The sequence below is a fragment of the Mus caroli genome, chromosome 14, assembly GCF_900094665.2.
Source record: "Mus caroli chromosome 14, CAROLI_EIJ_v1.1, whole genome shotgun sequence".
In the NCBI taxonomy this organism is placed as follows: domain Eukaryota; kingdom Metazoa; phylum Chordata; class Mammalia; order Rodentia; family Muridae; genus Mus; species Mus caroli.
In genome coordinates, this window is record NC_034583.1 from 57,951,526 (window position 1) to 57,972,371 (window position 20,846).

Here is a 20,846-nt window from a genome sequence, read left to right on the forward strand (position 1 = left end):
AGAAGATTTCCCAGAGTAAACACATGGAAAGCAAGCCTAGCACCTCGACTAAAACCCCACCTCGCCTTCTGTGCTCCCACTCGAACCCCAGGTTCAAATTTGGCTTGGCACTCCGGGATGCTCACTGCCTCTCTGGGATGGGGTTTTAAGACACTGATGATCCTCAGCCTCCGTAGTCCTCATCCCCCAGGTGTGGCACTACATGGGTTGAGAATTCATCCTGTAGCCAGGATACTCACAGGAACCTAGGGTGAGCATGGGGGTGAGCACTCCTGGGCTGGACCAAGCCCAAGGCTAAGCCAGGCCGGGACTTCCCCATGCATCATGTCAGAGGAGAGGCCGACACACTGTGGGAGTCTCAATACAGACACACCTCTGAAACAACCACATTTTGCTTTATTGGGTGTTCCGTGGTAATATAACACAGACTTCTTAAGGAATAATAAACACGAGACTTGTATTTTACCATAATTATTTTGCCATTAAGACAGTGGTTACAAAAAATAAAACAAAAATTAAAAGAAAAAAAGTACCTTTCTGGCTACACACATGATCAGCTTTAGCACTGAAAGGTCCCCCCTCATGGGTCACAATCACAGGTTCAAGGGTTCAAAACCATCTAGCGGTAAATCCTACAATGATTTAGAGCATCAAGTCACTGCAGTTATTCAGTTCTGAGACACTGTTGACTTAGTTTAGCATTTACATATGACATTCATTTAACAGACACACAGAAAGCGAGCCAACGGGTAAACATGCTTACACGGACTGCGGAAATCTTCAGGTTTAAAACTGTTGTGTTGTGTTGTGTTGTGTTTTTAAGAAAATGACCAAAAACAACCAAAAGGGCCACGGCCCCATACAAGAAACATCAGGAGTAAATGGTGAAGAGCTGCAAGTTTCTCAGAATCCAAACAAATAAACAGGGAGAAAAAAAAAAAGTGGTTTCTGGTGTTCAAATTTCCTCTCTAAGTGCAGGTAAGGAAAAAAAAAGCAAATATATTAAGTCAACCAATTTTTAAAAGTGCAATTTACCTTTAAAACAACAAAATTAACAACAAACCCAAAATCCCGACCCTTAACCCCCAAAGACAAAACGTGTGGACACTCAAGGAATCACGAATTTTTTGATGCTCTGCTTCATACCAGCAGACTGGAGTCATAAAAGCCTATGGACCTAACACTGCTTACAGGGACCTGTAAACACATCTGAAAGGAAATATGACAGAAGTCAGCAAGTACAGAAAGAAGCCAGCTAGTGAAGACCTGTCACTGTGACAGGAAGAGGAAGGGTGACAGATACGAGGTGACATGGTCTCTAAGAGGCGACGTGATCTCTAAGCAGGCTATGCGTTCAGTGTGTACAGTTTTCTTCCCATGAGATATTGTTTCCCAAAATAGGGTTGTCCCTCTTGTAAAAGACTTTAAGTCTAAGTATCCCAAAGATGTCTACCTTCCACCACCTTAGACCTTTTGAAAAAAAAAAAAAAGTTCCCCCACCACAACACACACACTGAGAAGTCCCAACATTCTAGAATCCCCAAAGACACTTCCTGATGAAGGCTGGAAGGGGCTCCTCCACAGAAAGAATGGCCCCATCTTGGCTGGCTCCGCCACAGGGAGAATGGTCCCAGCTTGGGGGCTGGGTTTACAGATTTGACTGGAAACTGTCACTTCTACAGCCTAACTCCTCATCTTTCCACCACATGTGACTCTATTCTGGGCCCACATGTGACAGTATTGGTGACATAATCAGGGCCATCCCTGTGTCTGGCAAGCCTCAAGCTCAGCCACCTCCTAGTGATGGGAATTGGATAGCACCAATCTTAACAGAAACCAGGATAGCACAAAACTATGGTGGTGGGGGCAAAACTAGGATCTGCTCAGGCTATGCCTGAGACCAAACTGGGTTGCCTGGCTTTAAGAGCAGACAAAGAGTTTAAGAGAGGAAAAAAAAAAAAAAGAGCATTGTTTCGGAGAAACACAAACCAGGAGACCAACATCTAAATCTCTCCAAGAGTGCAGAAGAAAAAGCCAGGACAGTAGACGTAGGAAAATGGTGGAGAACCTTCAAAAGGTCTAATCTGCCGCAAAATCTAGGCCAATGAAGAAAACCCGCCTCTTCTCAACAGCTGACCCGAAGAGTAAGGGATGGGGATGGAGACACATGGAACCTTTCCAGAGGGGCGGCCATAGCCTGCCAGCCTCGGAATCAGCTTAATGGTTACATAATTGCATCATTAGGATGTCCAGTTCAAGACCCGAGGATTAATATTGAATCAGGCTTTCAATTTAGTATTTAAAAAAGAAAGAAAGAAAGAAAGCTCTCCCACCCTCCCCACCCCTCCCCAGTCCCACAAAGAAAACCTTATTTAAAAATTTTTAAAAAGAAAAGAAGGCAGCTCAGGGCAATTCACTATCTCTTCCCCATGACAGGAAGGTGCTGACTGCACGGCCAAGGATGTGATTGGGGCACCCTTGCTGGGATCTGCTTGGTGGCGCATGTCTGCATGGTGGATGCAGCTCCGTGTGGGGTGGGTGGCTAGGCTTGGGTGTGGTGTTCATGACTGTGTAGGGACTTGGGTGAGCGAATTCAGAAACTCCAGGGGAGACCGAGTGCAGGGGGCCCAAGAGGAAGCCCCAGGAACTGGCTGCCCACAGCAACTATCACAGGCTCTTTAAAAAAAAAAAAAATGGAAGGAAGGAAGTCTCAGAATGTCCTCAGGTGTCCCATCCCCCATCCCCAAGTGGCCTGCAGGCCTAGGGGCTTTAGCCCAGGCTGGTGATGTTGGCACGGCCACCAGGGGGCGCCACGATGCGCTGGGTGGTGCGGCGGGGAATGTTGTCGTCAATCTGAGCACCTAGGGAAGAAAGAAGAGACAAGAAACGAGCGTGAGGGTCTTCAGAAATAAAACCAGACTCCTGCGGCATGCCCAGGAACAATCCTGGGGGGAAAAAAGCTGAACCAAGCACACATGTCCCGACCTCTTTCTCCAAACCTCCCTAACTACAGGAAGTTCAAACTACAGGAAGTAGGAGGGCCTGCCTTCAGCCTACAGGTCAGATTCTGTGCAAGCAATCTCTCCCTGGGGAAGTCTAGACTCGATGCAAGGTACTAGGGAGTATGGCTCTTTTGACCCACGCCTCTCACTCAGGAGGAATGGATGGTTCAGGTAAAGAACCTGAATCTGAAGCTCCCAAACCCAGAACGCTGCTCTAAACCAGTGGAAAATTCCACACTTGACCTGATGTGACTAACTGTAGTGGAACTTGATGTAACCAAAAATACTGTCTCAAATCCCTTTCATGACTGGGTTATATGTATTTGAAACATAGAAGTATTGTATTTTGGTTTTTAAGATTTTATTTTTACTTTTAATTTATGTGTATCTGTGTATGTGGAGAGGGAGGGCTATACACATAAGTGCAGTACCTGAGGAGGCCAGAAGAGGGCGCTGGATTCTCTGGCGCTAGAATTCTAAATGGTTGTAAGCCACCAGACATGGGTGTTAGGAACAAACTTGGGTCCCCAACAAGATGTGTGCTCATTCTTAACTGCTGAGCCATTTGTCCCTGCCCACACTTTGTGCTTGGACTTTGGTCTTAGTCACAACATGATTCAAAATCTACATATTTTTCCAATTTTTAAAGAGGCAAACTAGCTTCCAGTCCCAATCATTTCTTTTACACAACGGACTGGCAACCTGTGCTGTCTATGCGAATGATATGGGAATACACATTGTGACTGATCTCATACTTTAGGACAATAGGGCTTAAGGGTCTATCTCCCAAACCAAAACACCCTGAAGTGTTCATCATTCATCATGGGCACAGATGGTACTTTATAAAATCCAGCAGATGGGACAAGAAAAGGAAAGTCTGTGTAATGAACTACGCTGTTCACAGGCCGCAGGACCTTGGATATCTTTCTAAGCTCAGGACACCGGGGGCGAGAGGAAAGGCCCTGTTGTGGGCTAAAAGAAAGAGGGGCAGATGTTTCCAAGACAGAAATCCATGTTTCACCACTGAGGGTGTAGCGGTGGATATCACAGCAACTCCACAGGGAACCTTGCTGCGACTCATCACACGGAAGGCCTGAGCAAGGTGAGACTGCTGAAACTCCCAGTTCCACACTCTTTAACAACGGACATGACAGATGAGGAAATGGCCCTTCACTCACAGGGTGGGTGTCTCAGCATGGCATGGCACAAAAAACCGATCTGAAGATTCTGAAACCCAGCTGCCATTTACAGTCTTTCAGTTTCCGCAGTAGTGGAGCCAAAAGCCTCTGGCTGGCTCCACAGAGCTTGCTGAACCTACCCGGAACGGCCCAACCCCGGCCTTACCAGACAAGCTGAATCCAGACTGGTGCAGGTTCCGAACAGGTGGTGCCTGCTGCTTGGCAGGGGATGTCTTAGCTGATGAGGCTGGAGTCACCGTCTTGGGCGTCACAGACACCTCGCATACGGGTCCGTCATACAGGCCACGAGGGACCCCTCTCAGCTCAGCCAGCTGAAACACACAATCACCCCACAGCCTATGTCACATTCACAGAGGACATCTTCCCTGTACCTTCTCAGTGTCACAGAGCGGTAGCCAAGGCAGGACTATGATGTGTGGGGATATGGCCCCCATTATGGGGCAGGTCCAACAGAGACAGATGTGCAACCAGACCCCAAAGTTCTAGGCCAAACGCTCTCCCAAGGTGACTCCCCGATGAGTTACTCAACTGGTTTCTTAGAACTTCCCCCACCATGTCAACATCACCTTTGAGCCCTCCAAGAAGCCCCTGATCATACTGCGAAGAGGGTCTCGTGTTGTTTTTCAAGACAAAACTGTCTTCCCAATATCACTCCTCTCTTAATTCCCTTAAAGCTCCATCCCTTCTCCACCTCACAGTTCCTAACCACCACGCCCTGGACACACTGTACATCTCCCATAGGTCATATTCCATCTTCTAGTATCTTTATCTCCATCCTTTGGCTTGAGAAACTCCTACTCAGCCTTCAAAGCCCAACTGTCCATCTTCCCTGTCATCTTCCTCCATGATGCTAGAGCAGTGCTTCCCACCTCTGCATCAAACTCTCAGCATCAAAGCTCTAATCATCCTAGACTCACCCAGCAGCCGGTTAAGCTTCAGGATGAAAATGTCAGGTTTCCTTTATCCTTCTGTGCCCCCATCTCAGTATTCTGACTCATGGTGCTTAGTGGATATCTGCGGAGTAGAGACCAGCCCACGATGTTTAAAAGTTTGCAAGACCACTCACCCTGCTCCTTGCTTTGATGCGTTTGTACACAAAGTCAGGGAAGGGCTTCCGGGGAATGTAGCGTCCTGAGCCTTCAGTGACATGAAGTGTGCCATCCTCCAGGACAATCTTGCCCTGGCTGATGACCACCAGTGGGGAGCCACGACACTCCATGCCTTCAAAGATGTTGTACTCAAGAGCCTGAGGAGAGAGACAAGCCATCATGAGAGCAATCCCTGCCCCTGAACTCAAAGGAATGGAGTTTACTGACAAACCCTAGAGAAGAAGGTTGTCCTTGCTGGCCACCCCAGGGACACATGCTTTCTCTGCCTAGAATCTGAACTCATCTCACCCACAGCTCCAAATCTGAGAGGGCAATAGCTGAAGAAAATAACAATACTGTGTGTGTGTGTGTGTGTGTGTGTGTGTGTGTGTGTGTGTGTGTGTGTGTGTAAATACTTTACAAATATAAAGAAAATCATTCCGGGCAGGTCTTGTGAGGCAGACCTATACACCCGGGATTCTGGGACAGTAAGATCTCAGGTCAAGGCCCTGCCTGAGCTACAGAGTGTGTTCAAGGCCAGCCTGCGCGATTTAGTGAAGCAAAGATGTAGCTCAGAGTGGAGATGTGAATCTCAGTGGTAGAACTTAGTGGTTGAACTCTTAGAATGCAGAGGGCCCTGGATTCCATCCACAATTCTATAAAAAGGGGGAAAAGAGAAACACTAATGGGGTGGGGTGAGGTTGTCTTCCCATTTCCACCAACTCTCCTCTGTGCAGACTGAACTCCCAAGGCTCGCCTCTGAACAAGGTCCAAACTAAATTGCAAAATGAGGCCGTTTTCTCACGGACTTAAGCATCCTGTGGTTAAACCCAACGTCCCCAACTGCGTGGACTGGTGGCATATAAAAGACAACAAGCCCGTGACAGGATTGATGTTTAGTTTCCTAAACGACCCACCCTTGTGTGGGGGCTCATGTCACTGAGAGTGAAAACAGGCAATTTGGCACACCCTCTCGGCAAACAGGTGGTTTGCCTGCCAGTGCGTTTGTCTGTCAGTCGGAAGTGACAGAAAACAAGAGGCTTTCTGACACAGAAAGCTCCATAAGTCAGAGTGGTGTCCTTAATTCTGGCTCAGCTCAGGCTGAACGCCTACGGCTCTCTCCACATGACTGCCTTCAGGAACAAATGGCTAACAAATGGGTAACATGTGGCACAGAGCATGGGCTTCTGGGAAAACACAGGCCAACGGAGGGGGAAAAAACTAGGGCCGTGGTTCTCAACCTGTGACCCCTTTGGGGGATAGGATGACCCTTTCACAGGGGTAACCTAGGACTATCAGAAAAAAAACAGATTTTAAATTATGACTCATAACAGTAGCAAGATTACAGCTGTGAAGCAGCAACCAAAATAATTTGATGGTTGGGGGGAGTCACCGTAACATGAGGAATTGTATCAAAGAGTCTCAGCATTAGGAACTTTGGGAATCACTGCCCTTGAGGTTCTGTGAGAGGGCAGAGCCACACCAACACCCAGGTCACAGGTCATCTCTGCTCTCTGGAGTGGCAGCTGGGGGAGGGAGGGACAGAGAAAGGGCAGAGCAGCATGCATTCCCATGTGGAAAAGGAGCGCTGCCCGGGCAGTGCCAGGACTGCTGCCAGCACAACTCAGAGACTCCACAGAGAAACATGGAGGTTGCCGTAAACAGAAGTAGAGGGAGATGGCTGCACACAAGCGGCTCCTCACGAGAATCCTAAGATGCTGGGGGCCATCACGTCTCACATCTGCCACTGACCAGAGCTGACTGTGTAAACATAATAGCCAGAGAGAGCCAGATTCTCCAGGGGGTACCCAAGGGATGCACCCACCCACCTCTGAGGTATCCCACACAGCCTTTTCAGCTCAAGGCTGTGAGACCCACCCAGGCAGTGGGAATTTAAACTTAAAGCCTGTATGGGCGCCAGTTTCCAGTTCAGAGTCTCAAGAGAGACCTTCTCCCCCATGGCCATTTTGGGGGGGTCTTTCAAGACAGGGTTTCTCTATGTAGCCCTGGCTGCCCTGGAACTCACTCTGTAGACCAGGCTGGCCCCGAACTCAGAAATATTGAAGCAGAGGCATAGTGGGATCTTTCACACGACCTTCCCAAGGACAGATCTTCATCTCCCTGATCCCATAAGAAGAACATGCCAGCTCTGCCTTTTTTTTTTTTTTTTTTTACCCAGTCCCCAACTAAAGACCTCATCTCGGGTGTTGTCCTTCATCACGTATCTCACAATCAGATTTGTCTTGGACATGGCAAAAGATGGGCACTGAATAACAGTGGACTGTGTCACTTAAAGCCTGCCTGAGTACTTATGGTTCCTCGGTAAGACACATGTGGTGTGGCACCGACACAAAAAGAACCTTTGGTGAGGGGATCCAGTCTCCTCTGAAATGACCTTGGGAAGGGGTGAGCATCCTCTAAGATAAAGGCGAAGCCTACCTCTTTCCTATCACTTCCTCACTAACGATCCATCTCCAAACACAGCCTTGACCTTGGGTCCCTTCCATCCCAGGCCTGCCATCCATCAATGGAGTGACTTTAGATACTTCTCTGACGTCCCTTACGTCAGAAAGGATACAGGTCACAAAAGCACCCAGTCCCCTGTCCACTGCTGGCTGATCCCTGCACCTTGCATGAGCACTGACCCCTGGTACCCAAGGCCTTGGATAACACACAAACTGGGGCTAGTGACCTAGGAGGGAGCTGGTGGTAAGGCTTTTGGACCGATGTCCCCCTCTCCCTTAAAATACAGAGTGAAGCAGCACCATGACTCTAAGTCAGTGGTTCTCAACCTTCCTAAGGCTGTGACACTTACACTGACTCATGTTGTGCTGACCCCAACTGTAAAACTATTTTCATTGCTGCATCCTAACTGTAATTTTGCTAGTTATGAATTGTAATGTAAGTATCTTATATGTAGTATAGCAGATGCATAACCCCTGTGAAAGGGTCATTTGACCCCTATAAAGGAGTCGATATTCACAGATTGAACACCTCTGCTCTAAGTGATTTAAAGATGCTCAAAGATGTGATATTAGAGCTCATGCCGCTTGCTGAGGTAGGAGGCTGCACCACCACGAAGCATGGACATTTTAACTTCACCCGCATGCGTTTCCAAAAATTACAGAGAAGTTGGAATCCTGGAAAATCCTAAGGGAGGATTAGCAATCGGGTTGTGGATTCGGTTGTTCCACGCTGAAGACAGAACCTAGAATCTTGTTTGTACTTCACCAGACGGGCAGTGTCACACAGGCATGCTTAACGCCAACCCCGACAGCAGGGAGAGACAACGAGGTGTTTGGCAGGGCTGCGCGGGATACTGCCCAGAACAGAGTGAGATAAAAATGCAATGTGATCATATTTCCTCAGATTACATCTAACAACATCCTATGACAACATTATGAAAAGGTAGAAGAAGGCTTTTGATACCTTTATATTTGCATTTGTAAGCTGTATAAATCCCCAGAAATTTATTTTTTAGGAATTTAGAGAATTTAATGTAAATTTATGCTATATTCCCTTTCCTGTCTGTAAAAAACAGTATATAACTGTGGAATTTTTGCGTTTATTTCCTTTCTTTATGCTAGGATTTTTTTCTTGTTGATTCATGTACAGTTTTCTGAATTTCTCTGTTTCTCTGTCTTCAAGGTGATACCCAATGCCAACCATTTGATTTTCTCTGTTTATCACGCCATGGATGAAATAAATAAAAACTGCCATATTTTACCCCCCCCCCAAAAAAAATGTCATGTAAACAGCAACTGTCTTCCCAAACCTTCACTCCCCCCTGCTCTCTCATCCATCCAGGCAGGGAGGTCCCAATGCCACCTAGCAGCCCGGTCACCTGTGTGTTTGATGAGCCATGGCAGCCCTTTTGGGGAGGGGACACTACAGAAGAGGGACAGGACTTTCCCCACCCAACCCTGCACATGCATACGCAGTCTGGGAGGGAAGAATGTTGAAAAATTAAGGCTTCTAATTCTGGCTCGACCGCAAGATCACTATGTAACGTTATACGGGCCACTTAAGCTCTCTGCACCTCGAGGTTATTTATCTTCTCACTTGGGATAATCACACCGGACCCTTTAGTGAGAAGCTCAGATGAAGAGGAGGATTATGACGTAATAGGCATACGCACAGAAAGGTCAGCCCTGAGGGCGCCACTGAGGAGCCCAAGATGGATGGTACAAATTTAAGCAGGCTTGGCACTAAGGCTCTGCTGAACTGGCAGGGCAAAACCAGCTATAAATATGGAGTCCAGCCGTCTCCCTCCCCACGAAGTACCCACCATGAAGGCACCCACAGGTACCAAAGAAGCTGACACTGAACCCAGCATGCCCCACCCAAAACCTTCTGTCCAAGAGAGAGGATTTTAGGTTGTCAGGATTTTAGATTGCGAGGAGCTGCGGGTGTCTGATAGCTCTGGGCTCACTGAATCGACAAACTCGCAGAACACCCGAATCCCTGGTTCTCAGTTGAAACGCCAGCATGCTAACCGACTAACAGATACTAACATCTGCAAGCTCTGTGACCACGAGCTTCCCCAAATTCTGTAGTTCCTAAACTGTGACCCACTAACCTGGGTTATTTCTTCTTCCTTTAGGACAAGAAGCATAGCGGCCAATCACTCCTGAGAGAGAACTGACAGGAAATGGCAGTGCCCAATGCCGTCTCGGGAACAGACACTGGCTGCTCTAGCTGGGTCCCTTGCAGTAAACACACCACACAGGGTGCTGCTCAAACCACGAGAACACAGTGTTGCCTGACTTCTAGAAGCCTCTGAGGACCTAAAATCACTCTGGGCCAGTGGCTCTCAACCTTCTTAGTGCTGTGACCCTTTCATATGTTGTGGTGACCCCCAGCCATAAAATTATTTTCATTGCTACTTCATAACTGTAGTTTTGAGACTGTTATGAATCACAATTAAATATCTGACATGCAGGATATTTGGTATGTGACTCCTGTCAAAGGGCCACTCAACCCTCAAAGGGATCACAATCCAAGGGCTAAAAAACCTCTGCTCTAGGGACCCTGAAGGTGTAAGGACAGAGGCTATTGCCTCTGAAACGTGCCCAAGAGTCTTGTGGATCTCAATAAAGAAAGTGATAGGGCCAGTCTGGCCCTTGGGACACTGCAAGTTAGCAATACATCCTGGGGAAACTTTACTCCTATCGGATTGAGGTTTCCTGAATCCCTGTCTCTTGTTGCCTGCAGCACACATGTCTACTCAAGACAGGCAAGCCTTACACTGTTGTGTGTCTTGGCAGAGATGGTCTTCACACTGTCAGGGTCCCAGATGACCAAGTCAGCATCAGATCCCACCGAGATGCGACCTTTCCGTGGGTAAAGGTTGAAGACTTTGGCTGCGTTGGTGCTGGTCACAGCCACAAACTGGTTCTCATCCATCTTCCCAGTGACCTGCAGGACAGAGCATGTACATACAACACACATGGATAGGGTCAGAAAGCTGAAGGTAGAACAGGTCCAGCAATAAAGGGTCACATGTTGGCATGCAATGCATCCTGGGATTTCCCCTTCAATAAAGTTCCCAACAGATCTGGGCTTCTAGTCAGTAAGTCTCAACCCAGCATCTGGCTTTCCAAGGTAAGGGCCAATCATCTCCTGTAATCTTTCCATTCTAAACACAGGAGACCAAGGATATGAGTGTGCACTACAAGGAAGAAAAAAAATTAAATGGCCAAAAAAGCATATTAAAAAATTTATCCCAATCAGCAACCAAAGAAATTGAATGTCAAATAACAAAGACAAAATTCACCAACTCAATAGTGTTTTGGGGATTCTACTCCTAAAACCCAGCGAGGAGTGTCATACATTGTGTCAGATGTAATCTTTGCATTAGGAATGTTAACAATATGTATTCACAATCTTTAATAGATTCCCCTTGGCCTTCCCAAGTTACTTCCAGAAACTTCTCCTACAAACATAATTAAAGATATACCCAAGGATATGTCTATACGGATATGCATCTCAGTTAAAAGAAAAATTAGGAGCATCACAAATGTCCAGTCAAAGAATTAGAGACCAATGACTGTTGGTGTTAGGAGGAAACAAGGTTTTCCATGGGTGTGGTGGCCACGCCTTTAATCCCAGCACTGGGAAGTCAGCGGCAGATGGATCTCTGTGAGTTCGAGGTCAGCCTAATCTACATTGCCAGTTTCAGGCCAACTCAGGCCACACAGTGACACCCTGTCTCCAAAAATAAGTCTTTTGTTCCTCCTGTGGATTTAAGAAGGAAGCATGAGATGTTAGGAATTGTTTTTGACAGGCTGTGACACTGTGTGTGATGCTAATGTCACCTGCATGCTGACCTGCTGTGCACACAAAGTGCTGGCAAAGCCTGAGGATACTCCCCACTCACTGTAGCTTTCCTCTGACACAAGGTGATGTTCACTCACAAGATGTAAGAATTCACTAAGAATCAGGAAACCGACTGATTTACTGTTACTAAATACTGTTACTGTATTGTCAAACATTAAAAGGAAAAGGCATCCAAATCCCCAAGTTCAGTATCTGTCCAAAACAGGTTGAGCAGAAGCCCACGGTGGGTCTGAATACCAAGCCTTGATGCCCTCAGTCACACTCTCAAGGAACCGGACTTGAGGACTCTTGACTGGGAAGGTCAGCAGGGGACTGAGGAAGCCATTTCCTCCTTGATGCAGGAATATTTAGAAGGAATTGTGCTTTTAGGGAATCTCATCTTGGATTTCCATACAGGAGAAATATCATCTTCCAAGTTCTCGTTTCTAGAATGTTCTCAACTGCCCAACGTTAGCCCCACACCCACAGAGACGGGGCATGCATGGGCCAGCAAAGGGGAAAGCCATCAGTCCTTACCACAGCTTTATCCCAAATGACAGACATCCGCTCCTCAGTGCCGTTGGTGCCCTCGGGAATCAAGGTGAAGTTGTCCTTCCCCACAGCCTTCTGGGCAGTGTTGAAGGTGCAGTGGGCACTGCCAGTGACTTGAAGGTCTCCACTGGAAGGAAACACATGACATGAGGCTTCCTTGCAGGGCAGCCTACCTCCGTCTGTCTGGTGAGACATTTCACAGATGACGTCTCACCCACCATCCTGGCGCTCACTCAGACCCTTCCTTCAGCTGGCTGGTCAGAATGGCCCAGGTTGATATCGGGAAGTCCCACCCAAGATGGCGACAGATTGATTCCTTGTTCTCACTTAGTGACCCTAACTTTGGCCAATAAGGGTCTGTTTTTAAGCCTGTTCTCAGCCACCACCGTGCCGTCACCTACGGACTCATTTTGCTCTAAGTTGCTCTAGCGTGTGGATGTGAGTCAGCGGTACTCACCAGGACAGCAATGAGTTGAGAAAGTCTGGAGTGGTTGGGTCGGGGCTCAAGGGTGGGGAGGTGACGAAGGCCGCAGCCTTGGCCCAGTTCTTGCTCCAGTAATGAGAGCCATCAGTCCCCAGGCTGGCCGTGATGGGCTCACCATACACCACAGTTCCTGAGAAACAGAACACAGGTGGCTCGGTCTGACACACTAAGAACAAGAGACCACTCTTAGCAGGCATTGCTATATGCTCAGCACTGTAGATTGCTCTCAGCACTCCCTTCTTGGGGATACAGCCTCATCTCACAGGTGACAACACCAAAGACCGAAGTCCAGAACCCTAGGCAGCCAAGGCCACCCACCTAGCATGTACTAAGATGCCCAGCTCTGTGGACTCCGCCCCCTTTCCCGAGGCAATCCTAAACACAATACATGTTACAGGCCATGATCTCCAACTCAGTTTCCTCCAACACACAAGCCTCAGAACCATCCAGAATCTTCTGCTTTGGATGATGAGGGGATTTAACCTTCCTATGCAGAAGTTGACCTCACACCTGAAGCCCCTGCCCTTTATCATGTCTAATTCTAGATAGGGAACAGAAATCACAAATAAAGTCACAGAGCCGAGGTATCAGAGAGCAGTGCCAGGATCTTCTAGAGATGCCCAGATGCCTAAATTGACCTCAATGGCATCCGTCAGAGTGACAGCTGACTCATGAGAGAGAACCTGTGCTTAGGCCACTGGAGTTTCAGGATCTCTAGAAGCTCAGGATGACTCTATACAATGTCCAAGAGAAAATGTCAGCACCCCCACCAAGTCCAAATGGTATCTTCTGTATTCAGAGTGGGCCAGACAGCTGTGCCCACTTACACTGCTGGTGTAGGTCCCTGTGTGCCTTATGTGCCTTCTTCCCTTGGCCACGCCTCCTCCCTTCCTCTAGCTCATTCCAGCAGACTTCAGGGTTGTGCTTGCTTCCTCAGCTCCTTAACCATGCTCTGTGACATGGCGGGGACTTTCTTCACAGAGCACTCTCCAGATACCATCCTCCTCCACACACACTCATGTAAGAACCTCTTATGTCATGTCTTCCAGGTTTAAAACAAACGAAAAACTATCTAGCCTCTGAACACCTATATCTCTCCTGATCCAAAGCCAAGCTCTTCATTTTGATTTAGCTGAGGCTGGCCTTGAACTATGTGTGTAGCAGAGGATGACCTTGCACTGCTTGTCCTCCTCCCCAGACTCCAGAGAGCTGAGATTACAGAAGTGTGCCACCAGGCCTGGCCTCTCAGCCTCCCCTTTAATGGTCCAGACATCACGGCATCCCTGGGCATTGCATTCTACACCCAAACAATCACCCGCTTTTGAACTTTTTGACTCTTGATGGCAACACAATAATCAGTTCTCTGCTTGCACACAATAGGCACTCAACACACCTAATGATCACTTTTGTGCCTGCACACAGTAGGTACTTAACGAACGTGTGCAAAGCCCACTCGGTGCTCTTAACATTCAACTAATGAAGACCAGAGAGCTGGACCTTTCTCACAGGTTATCCAAATCCATCTGCCTCTCCTCCCGTCACCCAGGCAAGCTTCTCCCTTCTCAAAACACACGGCCCTCAAGGCCAAACCCTTCTCAGTCAGGAATGTGTCTCCCTTCCTCTCCACAGTACTTGCAAAGGCTTATCACTGGATACTATTCCACAACACCCTCTTGCCCAGACACTCAAAACTGGCTCCAGGGAGCTGCCCCCTCCTGCCTCAGGAATGTCACAAAGAAGTGGCTGTTCAGTGAGAGGGTGATGGAACGCCCCAGCCACAGCTGCCTCCCATCCACCCCCTGTAACAGCCTCCAGGCAGGAGGAAGGTTGCTAGAACTGGGGGCAAGAATGCCCAGAAGAAATCCCCTAAAAACAGCACCAAGAGAAGAACCCAGTATTCCTGACCTACTGGAAGCTCTCCCAGTAGAAGCTTGTACAAGCTCACTGGGCACGTACCTCCAAATGGAAAAAGAGCTCATAAAGCTAAGGTCAGCTGTTAATGGTTCCTCAGGCCCATCTGAGATGCAGTGGCAGAGCGGGGGTTCCTGCAGGAACTTCCAACAGATCTAGTGACATCTAACTCCCAATCCAGCCTGGCCTGAGAGTCCTGCTGCCCACTGCCCACCTGAGCACATAGCACCTGCAGCCCCCAGGGTATACAGGCTTTGTTACCATAAAAATATCAGAAGAGCAAGGGTACTCAGAGGAGGAATCAACAGCTCAGCTATACCCAGAATACCCTGAAATTTACCATCCTCCATCCTGTCACTGAGTCTGCAGCTCCATCCTGTCTTTGGAAATCTGATTGGAGGAGGCTGGTACTAGAAACAGATGGGCTTCATCTAAGACCGGACTGCCTGACAAGGGCTGGGTTCCCTGACCTTTGCTACAGTAGCAAAAGCCTTCAGCCTCTGGAAACCCAAGGATGGATCAGAGCTTCCAAGATCACTGGGGATCTTCCTTCCTTCCTTTCTTCCTTTCTTCCTTTCTTCCTTCCTTTCTTTCTTTCTTCCTTCCTTCCTTCCTTCCTTCCTTCCTCCCTTCCTTCCTTCCTTCCTTCCTTCCTTAGACCATTGCAGAGTGAGGACTCCTGGTCAGCCCATGCTGGAGTCATGCACAGACCTGAGAACAGTGAGGGTGTTCCAAACTGTGGCTTCCTTCTGGTTTTGCTCTATTCACAGAACTTATAAATTTTTATTTGTGTGTGTGTGTGTGTGTGTGTGTGTGTGTGCATGTGTGAATATGGGTAGTCAGCAGAGGCTAGAAGAGAATGTTAGATCCCCGTGGAGTTACAAGTGACTATGAGGAATCCAATGTAGGTGCTAGGAACTGAACTCTGTCTGGTCTTCTACAAAAGCAAGAATTCCTAACTGCTGAGCAATGTCTCTAGCTCCTGCTTTGCTCCAATTAAACCTCCTGAAGGAGTCAGAGGTCCTTACAAGCTTTTATTTCTATTTTTTTTAAGCTCCACAAATTAGAAAAGGACCTATTGTGTCCAAAGCCTTCACTTTCAGGGGAGTGTGGTTCAGACACTGGTATCTATATCCCCCCAACACACACACACACACACACACACACACACACACACACACCCTCATCTCAGTGGCTCAGTGCCTTGCCATAGGCTCCTTCCCTCTAACCCCTATGCTGGAGGGGACCATGAGCTGGCTTGCAGAGCTCAGTCAGACCACAGACACCAGTGAGCTGCCATGTGCCAGCAATCATTACCACTACTAATAATAAACCACGAACAGCTTAATTAGCCTTTTTATGCCTCTCTAAATACACTGCTGATGCTTTCTTGGTGGCTGTTGTAGTTTCATGAGTCTCTTCTCCAGAGAAAGTCTAAACTGAAGGCTGTGACCCCAAGCCAGACTCTGGCAGGCACACCAGTCAGGCCAAGAATGCAGGGCATGGGCAGGAATGGGAGGCTAGTGTTTACTCACAACCAGCCCTGGGGCCAAGCACATTCATGAAGAATAACTGCAAGCTGGGGTTTGGAAATGTTTGACAGCTTCAGGCTCCGGCAGTCTGTCATTTCCCATGAACGAGAAGCAGGACAAGTCCCAAGCAGGAACAATGAAAAAATCATGTGAAGGGAACTCAATGCACAGCCACAGAAGCCGAGGGAAATGAGACAGACAGACCCACATCACTGTATCTTTCTCTTAAAGTGCTCGGGCCACAATCCCAACCGCCTAAGATCTATGCAGTGAGGCTTTGACAGCAAGGATGGCTCCATTCTATAGAAACAAACTGCGTGTGTGTGTGTGTGTGTGTGTGTGTGTGTGTGTGCGCGTGCATGTATGAGTGTGTATGTGCATGTGTGTGGATGAGCATGCAGGTGTGAATCTATGTGTACACAATGCACATGGGGTAGGGAGTTGCACATATAGAAGACAGCGTACCTCATTAGCCTGGATCTCTCTAGTTAGGCTAGACTGGCTAGCCAGTGAGCCCAGAGATTGCCTCCCCAATGGGCTGGCTAGCAGAGCTCAGTCAGACCGCATGGATTATAGGCATGCACCTCCACACACAACTTTCTTTACATAGATTCTGCGAGACAAATTCAGGTCCCTGTGCTTGTTTGCCAACTCTATCTCCCTAGTCCTGTTTTTGTTTGGTTTTTGTTTTGTTTGTTTGTTGAGTCAAGATCATGCTAATATAGAGCCCAGCCTGGCATTAAACTAACAATCCTACCTTTATGCCTCTTTTAACTTAGCCTTAGAATTACCCCTCATAGTCTCATGATCAGATTTCTCATGGTATGAATCCCTATCCCTGTGCTGAGATCATAGATATATACCATCTCATGGGATAAGAAACAAAATATTCAGGATACATTTTCTGAAGTTTCTAGACTTGAATCTCTAGTATGAGGTAATTCATGGGTACTAATGATTCTTCTTATAGTAAGTAAAGAAAACATATGTAGTCTACACTACAATGATGTAATGAAATACACAAAATGCCACTAGGAGCCCTGAGTCAAATATTTCTATGAGGCAAGGCTCTGGGTGTTGTATTTGATGCCATAGGCCACTCCTGAAAATCAAATTAACAGACAGAATGACACTGGTCAGTTGCCTTTAATGGTGCTAGACAAAATGGCTGGAAAGAATGAATTTAGGGATTCACATTCCCAGCTTAGGCACCAGCCTTCTGTGTGCCCTGAAAGAGCCAGAGTATGCATTACAGCCGCAGAGCACAGGTAGCTGAAAATAAAACCCAGGATCTTATCCTACCAAGGTGAATTACAATGCAATCTGAATTCCCAGCCTCTGGGCACATGCTGTTCAAATGGGAGCAGAGACTAGGAAGTGCTTCTGTCTCCACACAGACTTCAGATGTGAGTGGCACCATCGTCTCCTATCTAGACTCCAGCCTGCTGGCCTTCCCTAAAGATTTCATACTCCAGCTGCAATACCACGTGAGCCAATGGCTTGAAATAAATCCATCTCTGCCTGCCTGTCCACTCCCCATTCTTCAATGGGCTGATTCTCTGACTAATGGGCTCTGCTGGGAGTTTATGACATTCACAGCCTAACCCACCTGCCGCCCTCAATCTCAAGTCTAATTCAAGATTATTATGTGCTCAATTAGTTTAACCCTATGGCCTCCTCCCCAAGCTGAAGTATCTTCATATATGACATGACTATGAGATTTTCATGATGTTCAGCATCCTATCGACCTGTAGGTCAACAGAAGTCTTATCCCGGATTTGGATTTAGTATCTCTCAGCAGCCATGGCTGTTTGAATGTGGCTGTCTCTTGGTTTTAAGGGTGGGGAAGGAGAGTCCATGGGTTATATCAGCAGGTACTGCCCATAGGTTAGTATTCCCTCAGGAAAGCATCTGTAGCCACACAGGGCTCCTTGCATGAACAAACAGCAGTCTAAGAAAGGGTGGAGGGAGAAGGACCCACCCTGGACACACAGGACAAACAGATGGTAGGTATCTGGAATTGTGCCTGTTTCTTCCCACAAGCTGGATGATTGGGAACAACATGTTTAGTCCCTGCATTTTAATTCCTCTTCTGTGGCATGAGCTCACCAAATCAACCACTGTCTAAATTCTTCTTAAGACTAAAACTCAAGCCAGGACTCAATGGCACAGGCCTGTAGTCCTCGCTACTCAGGGTGCTGAGGCAGGAGAATCACAAGTTCATGGCCAGCCTGGGCAATATACAAAGTAAGATGAAATACCAGGATAGAGTGCAGAGAAAGAACACTGGCCTAGCATGTGTAAGGACCTAGGTTCAAATCCCAGTAATGTGTAGAAATAAAAGAGAAAATAAGAAAGTCCAGAAAAAAATGAAAATCTGGCTAGTGTATTCCAGTCTTGGCTGTGTTTCATTTCTCTCTCTGCACAGTGAGGTTGGTAAAGTGGTGTGCTGTTGCATGGCACAGAACAATGGTACTCATGGGCCACTTAGAAGAGCCAGGCTGCCATTGTGCTGGGTCTAGCTTGCATGCAGCTATAATCCTCACAGGCATCTCAGCCCATAGCCTTATATCCACTGCATTTCTCTATTTGCCCAAATGTCTCCCACCTTAGACATAGGACCAGAGGGTCTGTGGGTGGATAAGGAAAGTGAATGCACATGGAGAGAAGGTCTGGCCAATGTTTACTAAGTGAGTCCTTCCCACAGCCTGAGACTCATAGGCTCTCTACTCTGTACTCTAGTCCTGCTTGGCCACAATGTCACTGACCACTCCCCTGTAACTTTCTGCTCCCACCTCATCCTCCCTCCAAGGGCAGACACTAGAGGTCAAGACCATGTTTTGCTCCTGGCACTGAGGCCTGAAGCCTCACACAGGAAAAACACATGGACATCTTTGCCTTGGCTTGGCATACTGAACACACTCCAGGTTAAACCATCACACTTCATCCCTCAATGGCAAGGATGACTGGTTACTGAACACATCACCTCATTTAAATACAAGCATCCCTCTGCGAGAAGAGTAACTACCACTACCTTCCCTTTGTAAGCGGGACACAGGTTAGTGATGGTAAGTCCCGTGGCCAAAGCCCCATAACCAGGGTCTGGTCCTGAACCACGTTATTAATCCCAGGGAATGAACCCTAACACAGCCTGCCACTGCTTGCTTCTTGATTGTTTGAGAATACCTGTTTTTTTTAATTACCTGAGCCTATGCTGAGGGTCAGGCTCCAGGTTCTACCTAAACTAAGTCCCAACCGGTACAAACCACAAGAATTTCCTCTACTAAATAACCTCCAAGAGGAAAGATGAGTCGGTCAAACATTAACATGGCGCTTTGGAGCCTGAAAACAGAAGGCCAGGCAAGCTTAGTTCTACTCTTCCCAAGCTCTGAGCTTCAGAGGAAAACAAAAGAGAAGGCTGCTTGCCCAGGCTGCATCCTGAGGATGTTTGGAAATCCCAACTGGGTGGCAAGAGCCTCCCCAGCTCTCTAGAGGGCTAGAGTCTTCTGCTGCTCTTGTTAGCACTGGAAGACAGTGGAATTCCCCAACGACTTTGAAGGATGGCAGAGCAACCCTGAGAAGCACCGTGTGGGCACAGCTGGATTCATGCACGGAAGGTTCTGGAATAGAACTGACTGAACTGCTTCCCTTTCTGAGCAGACTCAGAAGTTAACAGAAGCAACAGAAAGCCTCCGGTCCCTGAGGCAGCATGCCCTAGTGAAGCTACATGCCACACAAGCATGTGTCAGCCCCACCCTTCAGGGATGACCAGAGGCTTGGGAGAGAGCATGGATGCTGCAGGAGAGCTGCTCAGCATTCCACCCCAGCTGTGGTCTGTCCAGGGGCTGACACCCTCCCTTTGCCAAGGTGAGCCTAGGATATTTTACACTTTGGACCAGGAAGGCCACAGGAATCCAAAGTCATGTGACTATTTGCCTTAACTAATACCTTATTATCAGATGAGTGCTGAATGACCAGTAAAATACACAAAACTAACTGCCATGGTGCCACAGTCCCCATTTTCAGACACTGAACCCACTATGCTCGGGCTACACTAAAACAGTAGTGCCAGGAAGGGTGTTCAATGCTGAAGCTGAACACCCAGCTACCTTAAAAGTGTGCCTGGATGAGAAAGGACCACGACTTCAGTCACCACCTACAGGGTCTCCTCAGAAAATAACACAAAGCAAATTCTGAAGAAATTCTAGATTCTTTCTCAATAGGGCCTGGTGGTATACAGCTGTGCTCCCAGCACCCAGAAGGCAGAGGCAGGGGGATCAGAAGCTCCATGGTGAGTCACACAGTGAGTTCCAGGCCAGCCTGGGCTACATGAGACCACCTCTCAAAATATCAAAATGCTTCTTCTTCTGCTACTACTACTAAATAAAAGGCAGCTTCTCCAAGCATCCAGGAGAGGGCAAGCTCTCAAAAATTAATAGTGAGTGGTCAAATTGAGCTCCAGAAAGCTCCAAAGAGCAGGGAGCCAGAAATCACAGGATCGGTCTGGAAGCCATTGCCTCTTGGGACAGGCTGACTGAGTAGTCATTGAGCAATTTCTTCTGGAGCTTGTACCAAGTCACCCATCAGTGAAAACATCCCACAGCCCTTATTGATTCATGAGGATCATGTAGCAAAGTAGAAACAGCTATATGGGCCAAATGGCAAAGGCAAAGGCAGAGGCAGAGGCAGAGGCAGAGGCAGAGGCAGAGGCAGAGGCAGAGGCAGAGGCAGAGGCAGAGGCAGAGGCAGAGGCAGAGGCA

General features: G+C 47.8%; 1 protein-coding gene across 2 annotated transcripts in view; it reads right to left on the minus strand.

Annotated features, from left to right (window-relative positions):
* Positions 1–376: 376 nt before the first annotated feature.
* Positions 377–20,846, minus strand: part of Dpysl2 (dihydropyrimidinase like 2) — a 105,096-nt gene continuing 84,626 nt past the window's right edge. For both annotated transcript variants that reach the window (XM_021181296.2, XM_021181298.2), the window contains exons 9-14: positions 12,617–12,773; positions 12,145–12,286; positions 10,537–10,707; positions 5,268–5,447; positions 4,347–4,512; positions 377–2,861 (exon numbers count right to left, since the gene is read on the minus strand). In XM_021181296.2, coding sequence (XP_021036955.1) covers positions 2,770–2,861; positions 4,347–4,512; positions 5,268–5,447; positions 10,537–10,707; positions 12,145–12,286; positions 12,617–12,773 — 908 coding nt within the window. In that variant the 3' untranslated portion in view covers positions 377–2,769. The remainder of the gene's footprint in view (positions 2,862–4,346; positions 4,513–5,267; positions 5,448–10,536; positions 10,708–12,144; positions 12,287–12,616; positions 12,774–20,846) is intronic.